This window comes from Puma concolor, chromosome D2 (genome assembly GCF_028749965.1).
Source record: "Puma concolor isolate L17-30 chromosome D2, mPumCon1.1.hap2, whole genome shotgun sequence".
NCBI classification, from domain to species: Eukaryota; Metazoa; Chordata; class Mammalia; order Carnivora; family Felidae; genus Puma; species Puma concolor.
Genome location: NC_141677.1, coordinates 45,349,736 through 45,362,495, shown reverse-complemented (window position 1 = coordinate 45,362,495; position 12,760 = coordinate 45,349,736). Strand labels below are relative to the sequence as shown.

The following is a 12,760-nucleotide window of genomic DNA, read 5'->3' as shown; positions in this document are numbered from 1 at the left end:
CTTACCACTGTTGGAAATTATCTATTTAGCATGGTGTTTATTTGTTCCGGTCTGTTCTCCAGCCCCTGAAATGTAAGTTCTTTGACAGCAGGAACACCGTGGGCTCATTCATTCTTGTTTCTCGGCACCTAGGAGAGGGACCAACATGGAGAAAGCTCTTAGTTAATATAGGAGAAAATAAGGGATGAATAAATTTCCACTGGATGGCTTGTTCAGTTTCAGATACTAGAAAAACTTGAGAGCCTGTAGGGCGGGCCAAGGAAGCTGAGGCCTGTGGTGGGGCACCGTCGTATCACATTCCTCATAGGAGTGCACTTGCCTATACTCCCTATACTGTTTCTTTTCTCTGGGGAGCTGGATGCCTCTCCTGGGAGCCTCTCCCCATCCCCATGGGTGGCCGATGCCCTCTTTCGTGGTTTATGCCTCTCCTTGTGGCCTTGGACAACTGTGGGCCATTTGCCTCTTCCTGCCCTTTCTGAGCTGGGGCTGGGGCTGGGGATATCCCATCAGCTCCCTGCCCAGTGGGGGTGGGTCTGGTTGGAGGAGGTGCACTAGGAGTGGTGCCTGGGCTGGCCATTATGCACAGGGACCTTGCAGGGGAGGCACTGGGCCAAGGTCCAGAACCCCAGGGGGGCCAAGGGGCTTCTGGGGTGCACACTCTGCTGCCCATGGGAGTAGCCCCAGCTCTGTCCCTAGTCTACCTTCTTGGAGAATTTCCCTTCCTGGGGAGCAGCAGTGGAGAGCTGGATTTCTTGAGGGGATGGGGGTAGGGGGCATTGCAAACCCGTTCTGTTGTAGGGAGGAAAGGACTTGTGTTGGAGAAGTGGGCTTCCTTGGCCCTTGGCCCTGTTCCTGGGGAATGTCAGGAGGGCTGCAAAGTTAGCATAAGCTCTCACATGTTTCTCTGCTCCCAGCCCTCGCCATGTGCAGTTGAATAAGAGCTTCAGAGGCTGAGAGCTGACCTTTTCAGCCAAGTGGGAGCAGGCGGTTATAGCCAGGGGCTGTGGTCCCTGGGGAGTGTGCCTTCAGCCCTCATCGCTTGTTCCAGGGGTGAGGAGCCAGCTGCTGACAGGGAACTTAAATTCTCTGTGATGGCTCAGTCCCAGCCGGGGCTGCCTGGAACAGTAGGCAGAAGCAGAGCAGGTGAAGGTGTGCAGGAGCTCTGACGACTTGTGTTTTCCATGTGTGCATATCCTTGTGTCTACTTAGGGGTCCCAAGACAGTTGCCTGCGCACAGTGGCACCTCCTGTTCCCTAAGAAAGTGGAACAGTCCTATAGGTTGAGATGGTTTTAGGCAGGGGGACCTCAGGGAAGGGACCTCAGGGGACTTCGCGCCCAGTTTGGGAGGACTAGCCATGCTGGCATGACGTATGAGGTCCCTAGAGCCCTATTGGACTCATGGACACAAGGACATGGACACAGAGCCATGCTGGAGCCCTCATTGTGCATGTGCTCATGTACAGGTGCAGAAAGCATGCCTCTGCAGACATGGTTAGTCTCTGCCACTTAAAATTTTTTTTTAAATGTTTATTCAGTTTTTGAGAGAGAGAGAGAAAGAGAGAGAGAGAGAATAGGGAAGGGGCAGAGCGAGAGAGGGGGACACAGAATCTGAAGCAGGCTCCAGGCTCTGAGCTGTTAGCACACAGCCCTATGCGAGGCTTGAACCCATGAATTGTGAGATCATGTCCTGAGCCAAACAAAGTTGGATGCCCAACTGACTGAGCCACCCAGGTGCCCCTCTGCCAGTTTAAAGACTTGTGATGGCCTTGCAAGGTGCAGAAGAGGAGTGGGAACTGGTAGATATGGGTCTGAGGGTGCCACCTTCATGCCTGTCCCAGTCAGCCCTCAGTGTCTTGTCAGCTGTGCTCACATCTGGGTCAGATTAAGCCATGGGGGCAGTGAGGCTTTTGGTGTCCAGGTGAAGGGATGGGGCCACAGAGGCTGTGACCTTGCCTGATCTGGCTCACGCTCAGCTCCACGTGGGCAGTGCCATGGGAAAGCTGTGTTGGAGTTACTTTTAAGACATAAGCCCTGTTCTTTCATTGAAGTTCTCATATGCTATACGAGATAAAGATGTCTGATCAACTCGCTCTGTCAGTATGCATTGCTGAGAAACACACTATCCCAAGATTTAGTGGCTTAGAACAAGTCATTTATTATTTGTTGTGCGTCTGTAGATCAACTGGACAGTTCTGCTCTAGGCTCGCTCGAGTAGCTGGATGCGGTTGACTTGTGACTGAGGGTGGCTGCCTGGGGGCCCACCTGAGTCTCCACGTGTGTCCGCATCCCTTCAGCAGGCCAGCCCCGGGTGTTCTCATGGTGGTGGCAGGCTCCAAGAGCGGAAGCAGAATGCACAAACGCTTATTCAGACCTCTGCTTACACCAAGTCACAGCTGTCTTATAGGTCAGAGCAGGTCGTGTGTCCCAGAGTAGAGGCTCGAAGGGTCTTCAGAGTGACAGGGCACGAGGCACAGGAAGAGGGAGGCCATTACCAGGGGTCTAAATCTCCCATATTTGGGAACATCGTTTACACCATGCTGGTTACGAGATAGTTTCTCAGACAGTGCCATGCAATAGAACTTCTGCAGTGATCCATCATAGATGATGGCTATCTGTGGTGCCCGCTATGGTAGCCACCAGCCAGATGTGGTGGGTAAGTACCTAAAATGTGGCTAGTGTGACCGAGGAACTGAGGTATAATGTTATTTAATTTTAATGAATCTAAGTTTAAATTTAAACAGCCCCATGTAGCTAGTGGTTGCTCTATTGAACAGCCCAGATCCAGGGGGAGACCATCCTGGGTACAGATAGAAGGCCGTTGCCTGCCTAGCATGGGAGTGGCTGCTAGACCTGGGTTTCTGCTTGGGCCGGGTGTTCAAGCTTATTATTGGCAGGTGTGAGTTGTGATGTGCTCAGGAGAGGGGGTGGCTGGGGTTGACTGAGTTTTTTAGCTGGGGGTCCCCTCCACCTGTTGCACCTCCACACCCTGAGCCATCTCTGCACCTCTGCCCTGTCATTCCCTCTGTTCGGTTAAGAGGACTTCTTAAAAACCTCTTTTAGCTTCTCTTTCAAGAGGCTTTGGGACTCCAGGTCTCTAAGGACCCAAGCAGGCTGTGAGGACTGCGTGGCCTCCCTGGGAATCTGAGGGGTGTCGATAGCCAGGGGCCTGTGTGTCGGGAGCCTCTGGCGCTGTGGCAGGATCTCTGTTACCTTTTCATACTTCATAGCTTTGGGGGAGGGGGCAAGGCCTTGATGAAGAGAGCCTGACCTGCTGCCTGGTGCCATTTTCCTGTGTGACTCAGTGGGCAGAGCAGCACTGGGACCCCCGTGTATTGCAGGCAAGCAGCTCTGGGTAAGTGTCTGTGCTTCAGGGGCCTGGTTGCCGTTGGGCAAAGCTGGCTGAGGTCATGGTTGGACTTGAATACAGGTGCCACAGGATTGAATATTAGTCCCGCATTTGCCATCCCTAGAAAGGCTCTCAGGGCTCTTATTGGGGCACTGCTGTGCCCTCCCCGCGAACCATTAGGAGGTTGGTTCTCTGTGCCTCCTAGGTGCCGGCCCCTGAGACACAAACAACTGGGACCCTGAAGAATTGTGGTTCCTCATAGTCCTGTGAAAATGGAAGTCAGAAATTTACATCCCCAGTTTATAGATGAACAAATTGAGGCACAAGGTGGTTGGAAGATTTGCCCATGTGTTTAAGGAACTATCCAAAATTCTAAGTGTCAGAGTCCATGGCAAGTTCCTAGAGCCTATTCCAGGGCTTCCCCCATGGTGGGAAATTGGGGCCCCCTGCACATTTCCCTCCAGCACCCCAGTCATGACTTCCATGGCGCCCTGGTCTCCTCCCTGACACTGTGTCTGGTTTTCCATAACCACTCTTGTTACGTCTCGCTGGGACTAGACTTACTGGGAGTCTGTCATCCTGGAAAGGTGGGCAGCTGAGGGTTCACTATAGCAGCTTGCATGGTGCCTGGCAAGCTCAAGAAGTTTGTGGAATGGGCATGAAGGGAAAGTCTGGGAGAGTAATGGGTTGGGAAAGGCGCTCTGGTTGAATTAATACTGTTTACTGTGAATTTGATTCTGGGGGGGTGGATGGGGCAGGGTGTGCCCATGGTGGCCCATGGGCATCCCAGGCTCCGGGAGAGAGCACCTTGTGTGACATGGGCAGGCCCAGAGCATCCTGTGGAGGGGGCACCTCAGGTGTGGAGGACAGAACTGCTAGAACTTTCGCTCCCATTGGGTGGAAGCAATAGGGAGAGAAAGGGAGGTCATCACAAAGGGTTTTCTGGCCACAGGACCTTTTGGATGGTGGGGCATGCTCCTCACGGTGGGAGACACTCACCCTGGGGCCAAACAGATGTGTGGGTGTTTTCCATCTCTGTTCAGTGGTCACTGTGGCAGACGTGAGCCGTGGCTTGTGGCAGCGGCCTGTACCTGGCGCGGAGCATTGGGGTTAGACCCTTCCTGCTTAAAGCTCATTCTTTCCTCCCCCTTCTCCACTGCTTAGATATCCGTGGGCTCCAAAGCTTTCTGGATCAGGCCTCGCGGCTGGGCCTTGACGTCTCTTTGCAAAAGGTGGACAAGAACATTAGCCACGTGTTCACCAGTCTCTTCACCACGATGAAGACAGAGGAGCTGAACCGCTATCGGGACACACTACGCCGAGCCATCCTTCTGCTCAGCCCGCAGGGGGCCCACTCCTTCATCAATGAGGTAGGTGGTGGGGCCTGGGGCCGCAGGAGCCTCTCCCCGGGGTGCTGTGGGGTGGCCCAGGTGGCTGCCAGGCACAGCCTACTCGTGCAGGAGCAAACTGGATGTGGGGACTCCTGGGTGCTGGGCCCACAGCACATTCCAGAAAGAGACCCCGAGCACAACCTGGCTCCCGACTGATCCCCAGCAGGTGACCCAAGGCCTTCATGGACACTGAGAGGCTGGGGGCAGCTGGCGGGAAGCCTGTTTACAAGTCTCTGCCAGGGATACCTGAGGCCAAACCCAGGCTGTGGTTTGTTTGTGGTGGTGGTGTTTTAATTTTCCTCTCTTTGTTGACAGGTGTAAGCCTCTAGGGATAAAATAAATTTCCAGCTTTCTGCAGAGGTGGGCAGCTCTGCCTTGGTATTTGTTAGCACCTGGAGGAGGTGTTGGTTGCATAATCTCAAATGATACTTGGTGTGCGTGCTTGTATTTTTGGTGCCTGGGCTAATCAGTGCATTTTTTTTAAACACCTCTATCAGGGGTTAGGGCCTTCTAATGAAGACAGGGCCCAGCAGCTTAACAAAGAATTTGGTGTCTTGAGAATAGGCAACGAGAAATACTCTCTGAGTTGGCTGATGGTGCCAGCCCTGGCGGTCTGATGGCAGAAAGGTGACGAGCTGGACGCGGCAGGTGCTTCTCTGGCCTGGGTTGGTTTCTGGGGGTGGGGGCTGTGCTGGGGATGTGGTGTGCCTGGGAGGAGGGGTGGACCAGAGGGGTCGCCCGGTGCCCAAATGCTCCCTGCGATTTCCTTTCCAACCCCAGTCACCTGTTTGGCTCTCTCTGATTGAAAGGAAAATGAAGAGAAAGAATTATACTAATTCCAGTTGATGTACTTTGGTTGCTTATTCCGCTTTCCCCTCTAATTAATTATTACTCAGAATGCTACCTTACGCATCAGGAACCGGCACAGAGCCCACCGCCAGAGAACTTAAAATTCGGAACGCTTAATTTGGTGCAGTTGGCTGCACCTAATCTTGGCTGCAAGATTAGGCCGCTCTTGGCCTAATCAGTGCCCAGATCACGCTGGTGGTCAGCCAGGCTGTGATGTCCTGTCGGCGCCCGGCATTTTCTCGGGAACACGTTTCCCTGTAGGAAGTGATTCAGGCCAGTAATGGGCAGCCTGGGATCGGCTCTAATGCATCCAGGCTTTCTCAGAATGTTCCCAGCAGCGCATGTGTCGGTGTCTGCTCACAGGAAAGCTTTTGTCCTTGCTAAATTCCCCCGGCCGGAGTCTGCTCTGGTGATGGTGTCCACTAATTCTGTTGCTGGGCTTCTTCCTGTCTCTTCTTGCCCATATCTTGCCTCCTCTGCTTGCTTCCTTTCTGCCTTGTCACTGCTCTGTTGTTAAGCTTGGGAGTGGGAAGAGTATTGGCTTCGGAGTTCAGCAGATTTGGGGTCAAGTCCCAACTCCTCCACTTAGTATCGTTGTGACCTTGGGTGATTTGCCTCACCGGTGAGACCTCAGTTTCTTCATCTGTAAAGTAGGGATGAAGGAGACTAGAGCGATGGTAAAGCATTTGGTACATAGCTTTTTAGGAAACATCATATTCACTGTTTCCCTTCCAGATGAATTCAGCCCTTGCTCTGTTTCTAGGCCCTGTAGGGATTTAAGATGCAAATAAGACTGGCCTAAAGATATTATTTCCAAGTGGATAATTATGCAAACTTCTGCAGTGTTGGAAATACTTGGCTTGGCTTTGGCCTGTTGCCTTCTTGATCACCCCCTTGCCCCCCCCCTCCTGTGTTTGCAAAGTCTTTGCTTTGCTGGGTGCTGCAGAGCTGGGGATGCCCCAGGAGGGGCTACTCTGAATGCAGGGCAAGAGTGACAAGCCCCTGGGAGTGCTGGCCGGAGACTGTGGGGAAGGAGGGCACCTGGGCTTTGTTGCCTTCAGCTCCAGCTGGTCAGGGTCTTGGTTTTCGATCTCATGTGCCTGGGGTGGGGGTGGGGAGGTTTCATTTCCTGGGTACCCACCATGGTCCTGGCCCTTTGTGTGCTTTCCCTAATTGTCATGGTCTGCAAATGGGGCAAGTGAAGCTGAGGAAGTTAAATGATTGGCTTTAGGTCACACAAGTAGCCACCAGTTAATTGGGCAGGAATCAAATCCAGATTTGACCCACTCCAGGGTCCCCATTTGCCATGTTGTTGGGATGAGAGAATATTATAGTGTCGGTGGTAGGTCAGTGTGGCCATGCTCCGTTCCTGCTGGGGGATATGGCTCAACTGCCTCTGTCCAAGGTCTGGCAGAGGATTTTAGGGTGCTTATGCTCAAAGAATTTTAGGGCATCTACTAAACACAGTAAGAGAAGGAAGGTGAATGTGACATGTATGGCTGGCTAGTCCAGAAGATCCTCTGGGAGACATCTGGGGAGGCCATCACTGCACAAAACCTTCATTCACTGCCTGGAGGCCTTGCTTGGGCTTTCTGAGCAGACTGAGCCCACCTCTTGTTTGTTATAATGAGGATAGAGGGTGTTCGCAAGGCTGATCCACTGACGGGACAGGTCCTGAATTTTTTTTTTTATTTTTATTTTTTTTTTTCACGTTTATTCATTTTTTTGGGATAGAGAGAGACAGAGCATGAATGGGGGAGGGGCAGAGAGAGAGGGAGACACAGAATTGGAAACAGGCTCCAGGCTCTGAGCCATTAGCCCAGAGCCTGACGCGGGGCTCGAACTCACGGACCGCGAGATCGTGACCTGGCTGAAGTCGGACGCTTAACCGACTGCGCCACCCAGGCGCCCCTGACAGGTCCTGAATTTTAAGAAACTCAGAACACTGTTATGGGGCAGTAAATGGCCTGAGAGCCCCACAGCTATTGAAGACACGTGGATATTATACCCAGTCAGGACTGGTGTGTGCGAGCCACAGTAGTGGTGGGGTATGTCGCTCTCCTGACTGTAATTTCTCCCTTCCCCACTCAAAAAGCCCGGCTGATGGGAGGAGGGAGAAACATGGTTCTGCCTGAATCTTCTACATTTTGCTACATGTGAATCTGTTGGGAAGGCTGGCACTTTCACTATCGCTAGTGACAAATTCTGTATGATGTGGACTTGGCTGCCTGGGACTTGCCAGGCTGTCCACATGCTGTGTTGGGAGCTGTGTCTCTGTCCAGTGTCCAGGATGCATGCATTCAATGTGGGGGACTCAGCCTGGGGGCCCATGCACCACCGGCATCTCTGTGATCCCACTTTATGAGAAGCCATCCTGGCTGGGAGCCGTGGGGGAGTCTGGCCTTGGTAGTGGGTGGGTGTCAGCAGAACAAGCAGGCCGAGGCCATGGGGGGAGGCACGTGGGCTCATATAACAGGCCCCACCTCAAGATCCCCTCACCTTCCATCACTCAGTCTTGAATCCACATTCCCTCCTCTGGGATCTTTTTATCACAGTCTACACAACCACCACACTAGTGCGTTGTTTTTAAAAGGCCCCCCTTGGGGAAACTGGGCTCAGGGGTGACAGCACTCTGGTCCCTTGGTCCCAGACCTGGAGCCCACTGTGGGGTGCCCTTGGGGACTGCTGAGGGCATAGGCCATAGAGAATCCTTCTTCCTGAAAGGCTTGTTTTGCTCTGGGATTGCCATTGGATCTCTGAGTAAGGGTAGGCAGCACTTTTTAATCACCCTAACTGGGAAGTGAGTTGGACTCATTCTATCCTCAGCTGGGCCTTGATATGTCTGTAGACCACTGACTGCTAAGTGGGGCTTCATTACGCAGTGATACCCACTATGCCGCTGTCTCCATGTAGCCTGTCAGCCTGAACCACCCGCTAGGGGTTTGGGGATGTGAGTGTCCTCTCCTCACTCCAGGGCCGTGGGAGTCCTGAGAGGGGCTTAGGGCAGAGGCTTTGCCTGGGAATCCTGTCTGTGGCTATTGGAACCTTCTTCCTTCTGTCTGTGGGTTCCATCTTTCATTTCTCTAGAATTTAATGAGCCTGAGTGCCATGTCAAGTTTTGTGCTGGGCACTGAGGCTGTTGTCCCTGCTCACATGGAGCTCCCAGTTTGGTGGGGAGGAGAGAGGTGTGAACAGACTCCTTCACCTGTCAGAGCAGAGGTGTGGACCAGGTTCTGTGAGAGTGCCAAGGATGAAGCAATGCCATCTGGCCAGGGAGAGATGGGGGTGGCCAGACGCTCAGGGATGCTTCCTGGAGTAGGTGACACTGGGGCTGGGTCTACAGGAATGAACCTTCATTAACCTCATGGCCAAAGGGAATGCTGGGGGACAGAAGTCTGGAGAGCCCCAGTGTTTTCAGGGACTTGTGCGTCATGTGGTTTCAGCAATGGATGCACAGGGTGGAGAGTGGATGAGGCTGAGGCTGGGGTATCAGCAGGAAGGGGTCTCTGATCCAAGGTGGGGAGTCTAAACTTCAGGACCAGTTTGTTCTTGGTGTCCTTTTCGGAGTCTTTGAGGCTAACAGCTTACAGTGCACTCCATAACCACGGCCCCAGTGCTGAGAAGGGTATGTATGTCTTATTGTCCCTTCTTCTTGGGCCAGGTTTGATAGGGAGACCTCCAGTGCACACTCAGTTTTGGTCCTGGGCTTCATCTCGTCTTCCTGGAGGTGATTCCATCCATCTGTCCCTCATCTGTCCATGTGTCCGTCTGTTTGGCCATGCGTGCATGCATGCATGCATGCGTGTATCCATCCATCCATCCATCCATCCATCCATCCATCCATCCATTCATCCATCCTTCCATCCATCTATCCATCCTCCTACCTAAACACCCAACAATTTAGTACAGATTGGGTGCCTACTATGGATGCCTACTTGGGTGCCTACTATGCACTCAGGCTCATATGGACCAGGAGCCATATCAAGTACTGGCTGGGGACACAGAGGTGGTGTCTCCTCCTGGAAACCTACAGGACGTTAAATATTGTGGCTACACCACCATGACCATAGTCGTGTTGGGCATTCGCAGTGGCTGGCCTAGGTGGCATACCCCAGAGCTCTCATACACTGAGGATTCCTCTGGAGGTGGGGGTGGGGTACTCCAGGACTTTGTTCTTTCAGCTCTTTTTTGTCATTTGTGTGCCCCTGCCTCTAGATGGACTTAGGCCTCCCTCTTTCCTATTGTATCCTCCTTGTTTCCTCCTCTCCCTTCCTTCCCTGTCTCTTTCCTTTTTCTAGAAAGAGTAAGAAACAAAGTATTTGAAACATTTGTGCACTCTTGGAGAAGAGTTGCCCAGTTCCTGAGGCAGACAGCAGCCAGCAGGTCCCGGCAGCTCGCACACCATCCAGCTCGGTGCGGCCTGTAGATATTGGGCACCCTGTCCTTCCCACAAGAAAGTGAGCCCCTCATGGACAGGGCTGGGTGGTGTCCACCTTTGTATCTTTCAAGAGCAGCACAAGGCTAGCCCACAATGGCTGCTGAGGGAATAAATGCATGGATATTTTATATTTCTTACCTCTAATAGAAAGAGCTCGAAGCTAGGTTTTCTTGTGTGTACCTTCGTTGCCTTTTCAGCTTGTCTTCAAGTCCTGGGCCAGCCTGTCAGTAAGGGCCTTGGTCTTAAAAGTTCTGCTATTGGGAAGGGTGAAGTTTGCTTAAGAACCCTGCCTTAGGCCTGGGTGGGTTGGCAAATGGCAGTGGCTGCCCCTGTGGGTGGGACATTCCCAGGCCCAGCTTTGGCACGGGGTAGGGGGAGCAGTGTCCAGAGAGGTGAGTGTGTTGGGAGAGGACTGACGATAAGCAGCCATGCAGGCCAGTGTGGGAGACTAGACATGTGTGACACAGGCACAAACACACACACGCACACGCACATAGACACAGGCTGATGCAATGATACGGCTAACCAGCCTCATAGCTGGTACAAGCAGACCCTCAGACGAGCACAGCCTAACAGACAGCCACTCAGCCCCCACACCTATACATAAATATGTGCGCGCGCACACACACACACACACACACACACACACACACACACACACACACACCAGGGTAAAGGCATTGCTGGTGGCAGAGCAGTCTGGGGAAGGCATTGCAATGTTGGGAGAGAAATGGCAAGTGATGGTTACAGCAGGTGGCAGTTAGCTTTTGCAGTTAGATATTGGTGATCTCTTTCTGTAGCCAGAAGGATGGGAGAGAAAAACAGTGAGAGGAGTGGCCTATTGGTAGGACAGCTCCCCATTGCTCGGGACTGGGGGTCCCCTTTCACCCAGATTGTGAGGCACAGGTGAATAGAAGGGACAGAGGTGGAAAAGGCCACTCCCCAAATTTCTCCTCAACTCTGCTCAGACTGGCTTCCCAGGCAAGGAGTGTGGCTGGAGGCCAATTTAATCCTTACTAGAAGCACAGGCTGGGTTAACTCCTGGCTTTGAATCAATTGCTTCTCAGAGTTTGCTGCAGTAAGTGAGTTTGCTCCCACAATTTGAATATAAAGACTGTGTTTTTTTAATACATTTATAGCAAAGGAAAATTAAGTAATCTCAGTGTTCTGTTGTCCCACATGATATATGCAAATATTTCTCACTCCAACATGGTAAAGCTTCAGCAGGCGACTTTATCACTCAGAGCTAGGATAATTCTGTGCCATTTAAGTATCATTTACCAGAATATTTTAAATTACTAATTAATTATAGAAGATTAATTTTTAAATGTGGCCCTGCATTTGCATTTAATTATATCCTACTGTTTACGGATTTTAAAGCCTTAGTACTTCAGCAAAAGTGCTATGAGTCTGAGAAATGCTTCCTCTCCCCCCCCCCCCCCCCCCCCGAAATTCTTAGAAATAAGCTTATGAGGAAAAGATACTGTGTTGAGTTTGTTCTGGTAGGTTTGGAGCTCAGGGATGCTCAAGGCAGCCAGAACTGGCGGCCTGGGGCTGAGATGGGGAAGAGAACAGAGACTCCACATGGCCGCTGTCCCCTTCTTTCTCTGTCCTCACTGCCCTTGATCCTTGTGGACCCCCATGCGTACTGGGGAAGCCGTTGTGGGCTCCCTCCCTGTGGGACCTTCCACATTCCTAGCACACCTCTATCGCCTTTTGTCATCCGGGGGCTTCTGCAGTACCCACCACTCTTGCTGTGACTACTTGTCATTTGTACTCCCCTCCCCATGGGGCCTTGGAACGTGTGAGGTCAGGAGGTGGGACATGTTCATCTTTGTGAATCACCTTTTCAGAGCCTGTGGATGATGATTGGCACATGGGTGGATGAAGGGTGCAATCAATCCCAGGAGCTCTGACCTCGGCTGCACGCAAACATTCTCTAGAAGCTGGATTGCCTAGTGGGCAGACAAAACACATTCTTAATACTGTAGCTAAGCAGGGACACCTGAGTAAGATAGTGTTTTGAAAGCATTTAATGTTTGAGTTTTTAATATTTTTTTTTAAATTTTTTTTTTCAACGTTTATTTATTTTTGGGACAGAGAGAGACAGAGCATGAACGGGGGAGGGGCAGAGAGAGAGGGAGACACAGAATCGGAAACAGGCTCCAGGCTCCGAGCCATCAGCCCAGAGCCTGACGCGGGGCTCGAACTCACGGACCGCGAGATCGTGACCTGGCTGAAGTCGGACGCTTAACCGACTGCGCCACCCAGGCGCCCCGAGTTTTTAATATTTTAAACAGGCGTCCAAGCTCTCATCAAGGGACAATGCTTGAATGTTTCTGGGTCTTCTGGTGTTTGTTTTCTGCTCAAGTGCTGTTTCTATTTTGAGTTGCATCTTGAATCATGCCATCCCATTCCTGGTGCTCAGGAAGGTCTTACTTGGCTGTCTGGGAGAACTTTCTGCCTCTTCTTGGGGTCAAAGAGTGAGATCATGAACCTGAAGTGCAGGTCTGGAGACACCTGGTGTTCTTTCCTTCTTCCTTTGTGGGCCATTAAATAGCCAGCAAACTGTCACTTCCTCCCTGTGGGCGTCTCTCAGCCCCTTCTGGCTGGGGAGGCAGCAAACATGAGAAATAGGCATTTACAAAGGGAAACAGCCTGTAGCAGTGGAATGACTCAATTACCCTTTCTGCTCCTGGATCCCCAAGGGTGTTCTGCCTGGGGGGGCCTCCCCTG

At 52.1% G+C, this 12,760-nt stretch overlaps 1 protein-coding gene across 5 annotated transcripts in view; it reads left to right on the top strand.

The window, feature by feature from the left end:
- GRID1 (glutamate ionotropic receptor delta type subunit 1) overlaps positions 1-12,760 on the top strand; it is a 703,600-nt gene that overhangs the window by 219,535 nt on the left and 471,305 nt on the right. For all 5 annotated transcript variants that reach the window (XM_086680178.1, XM_086680177.1, XM_086680176.1 and 2 more), the window contains one exon: positions 4,511-4,716. In XM_086680178.1, the coding sequence (XP_086536304.1) occupies positions 4,511-4,716 (206 nt within the window). The remainder of the gene's footprint in view (positions 1-4,510; positions 4,717-12,760) is intronic.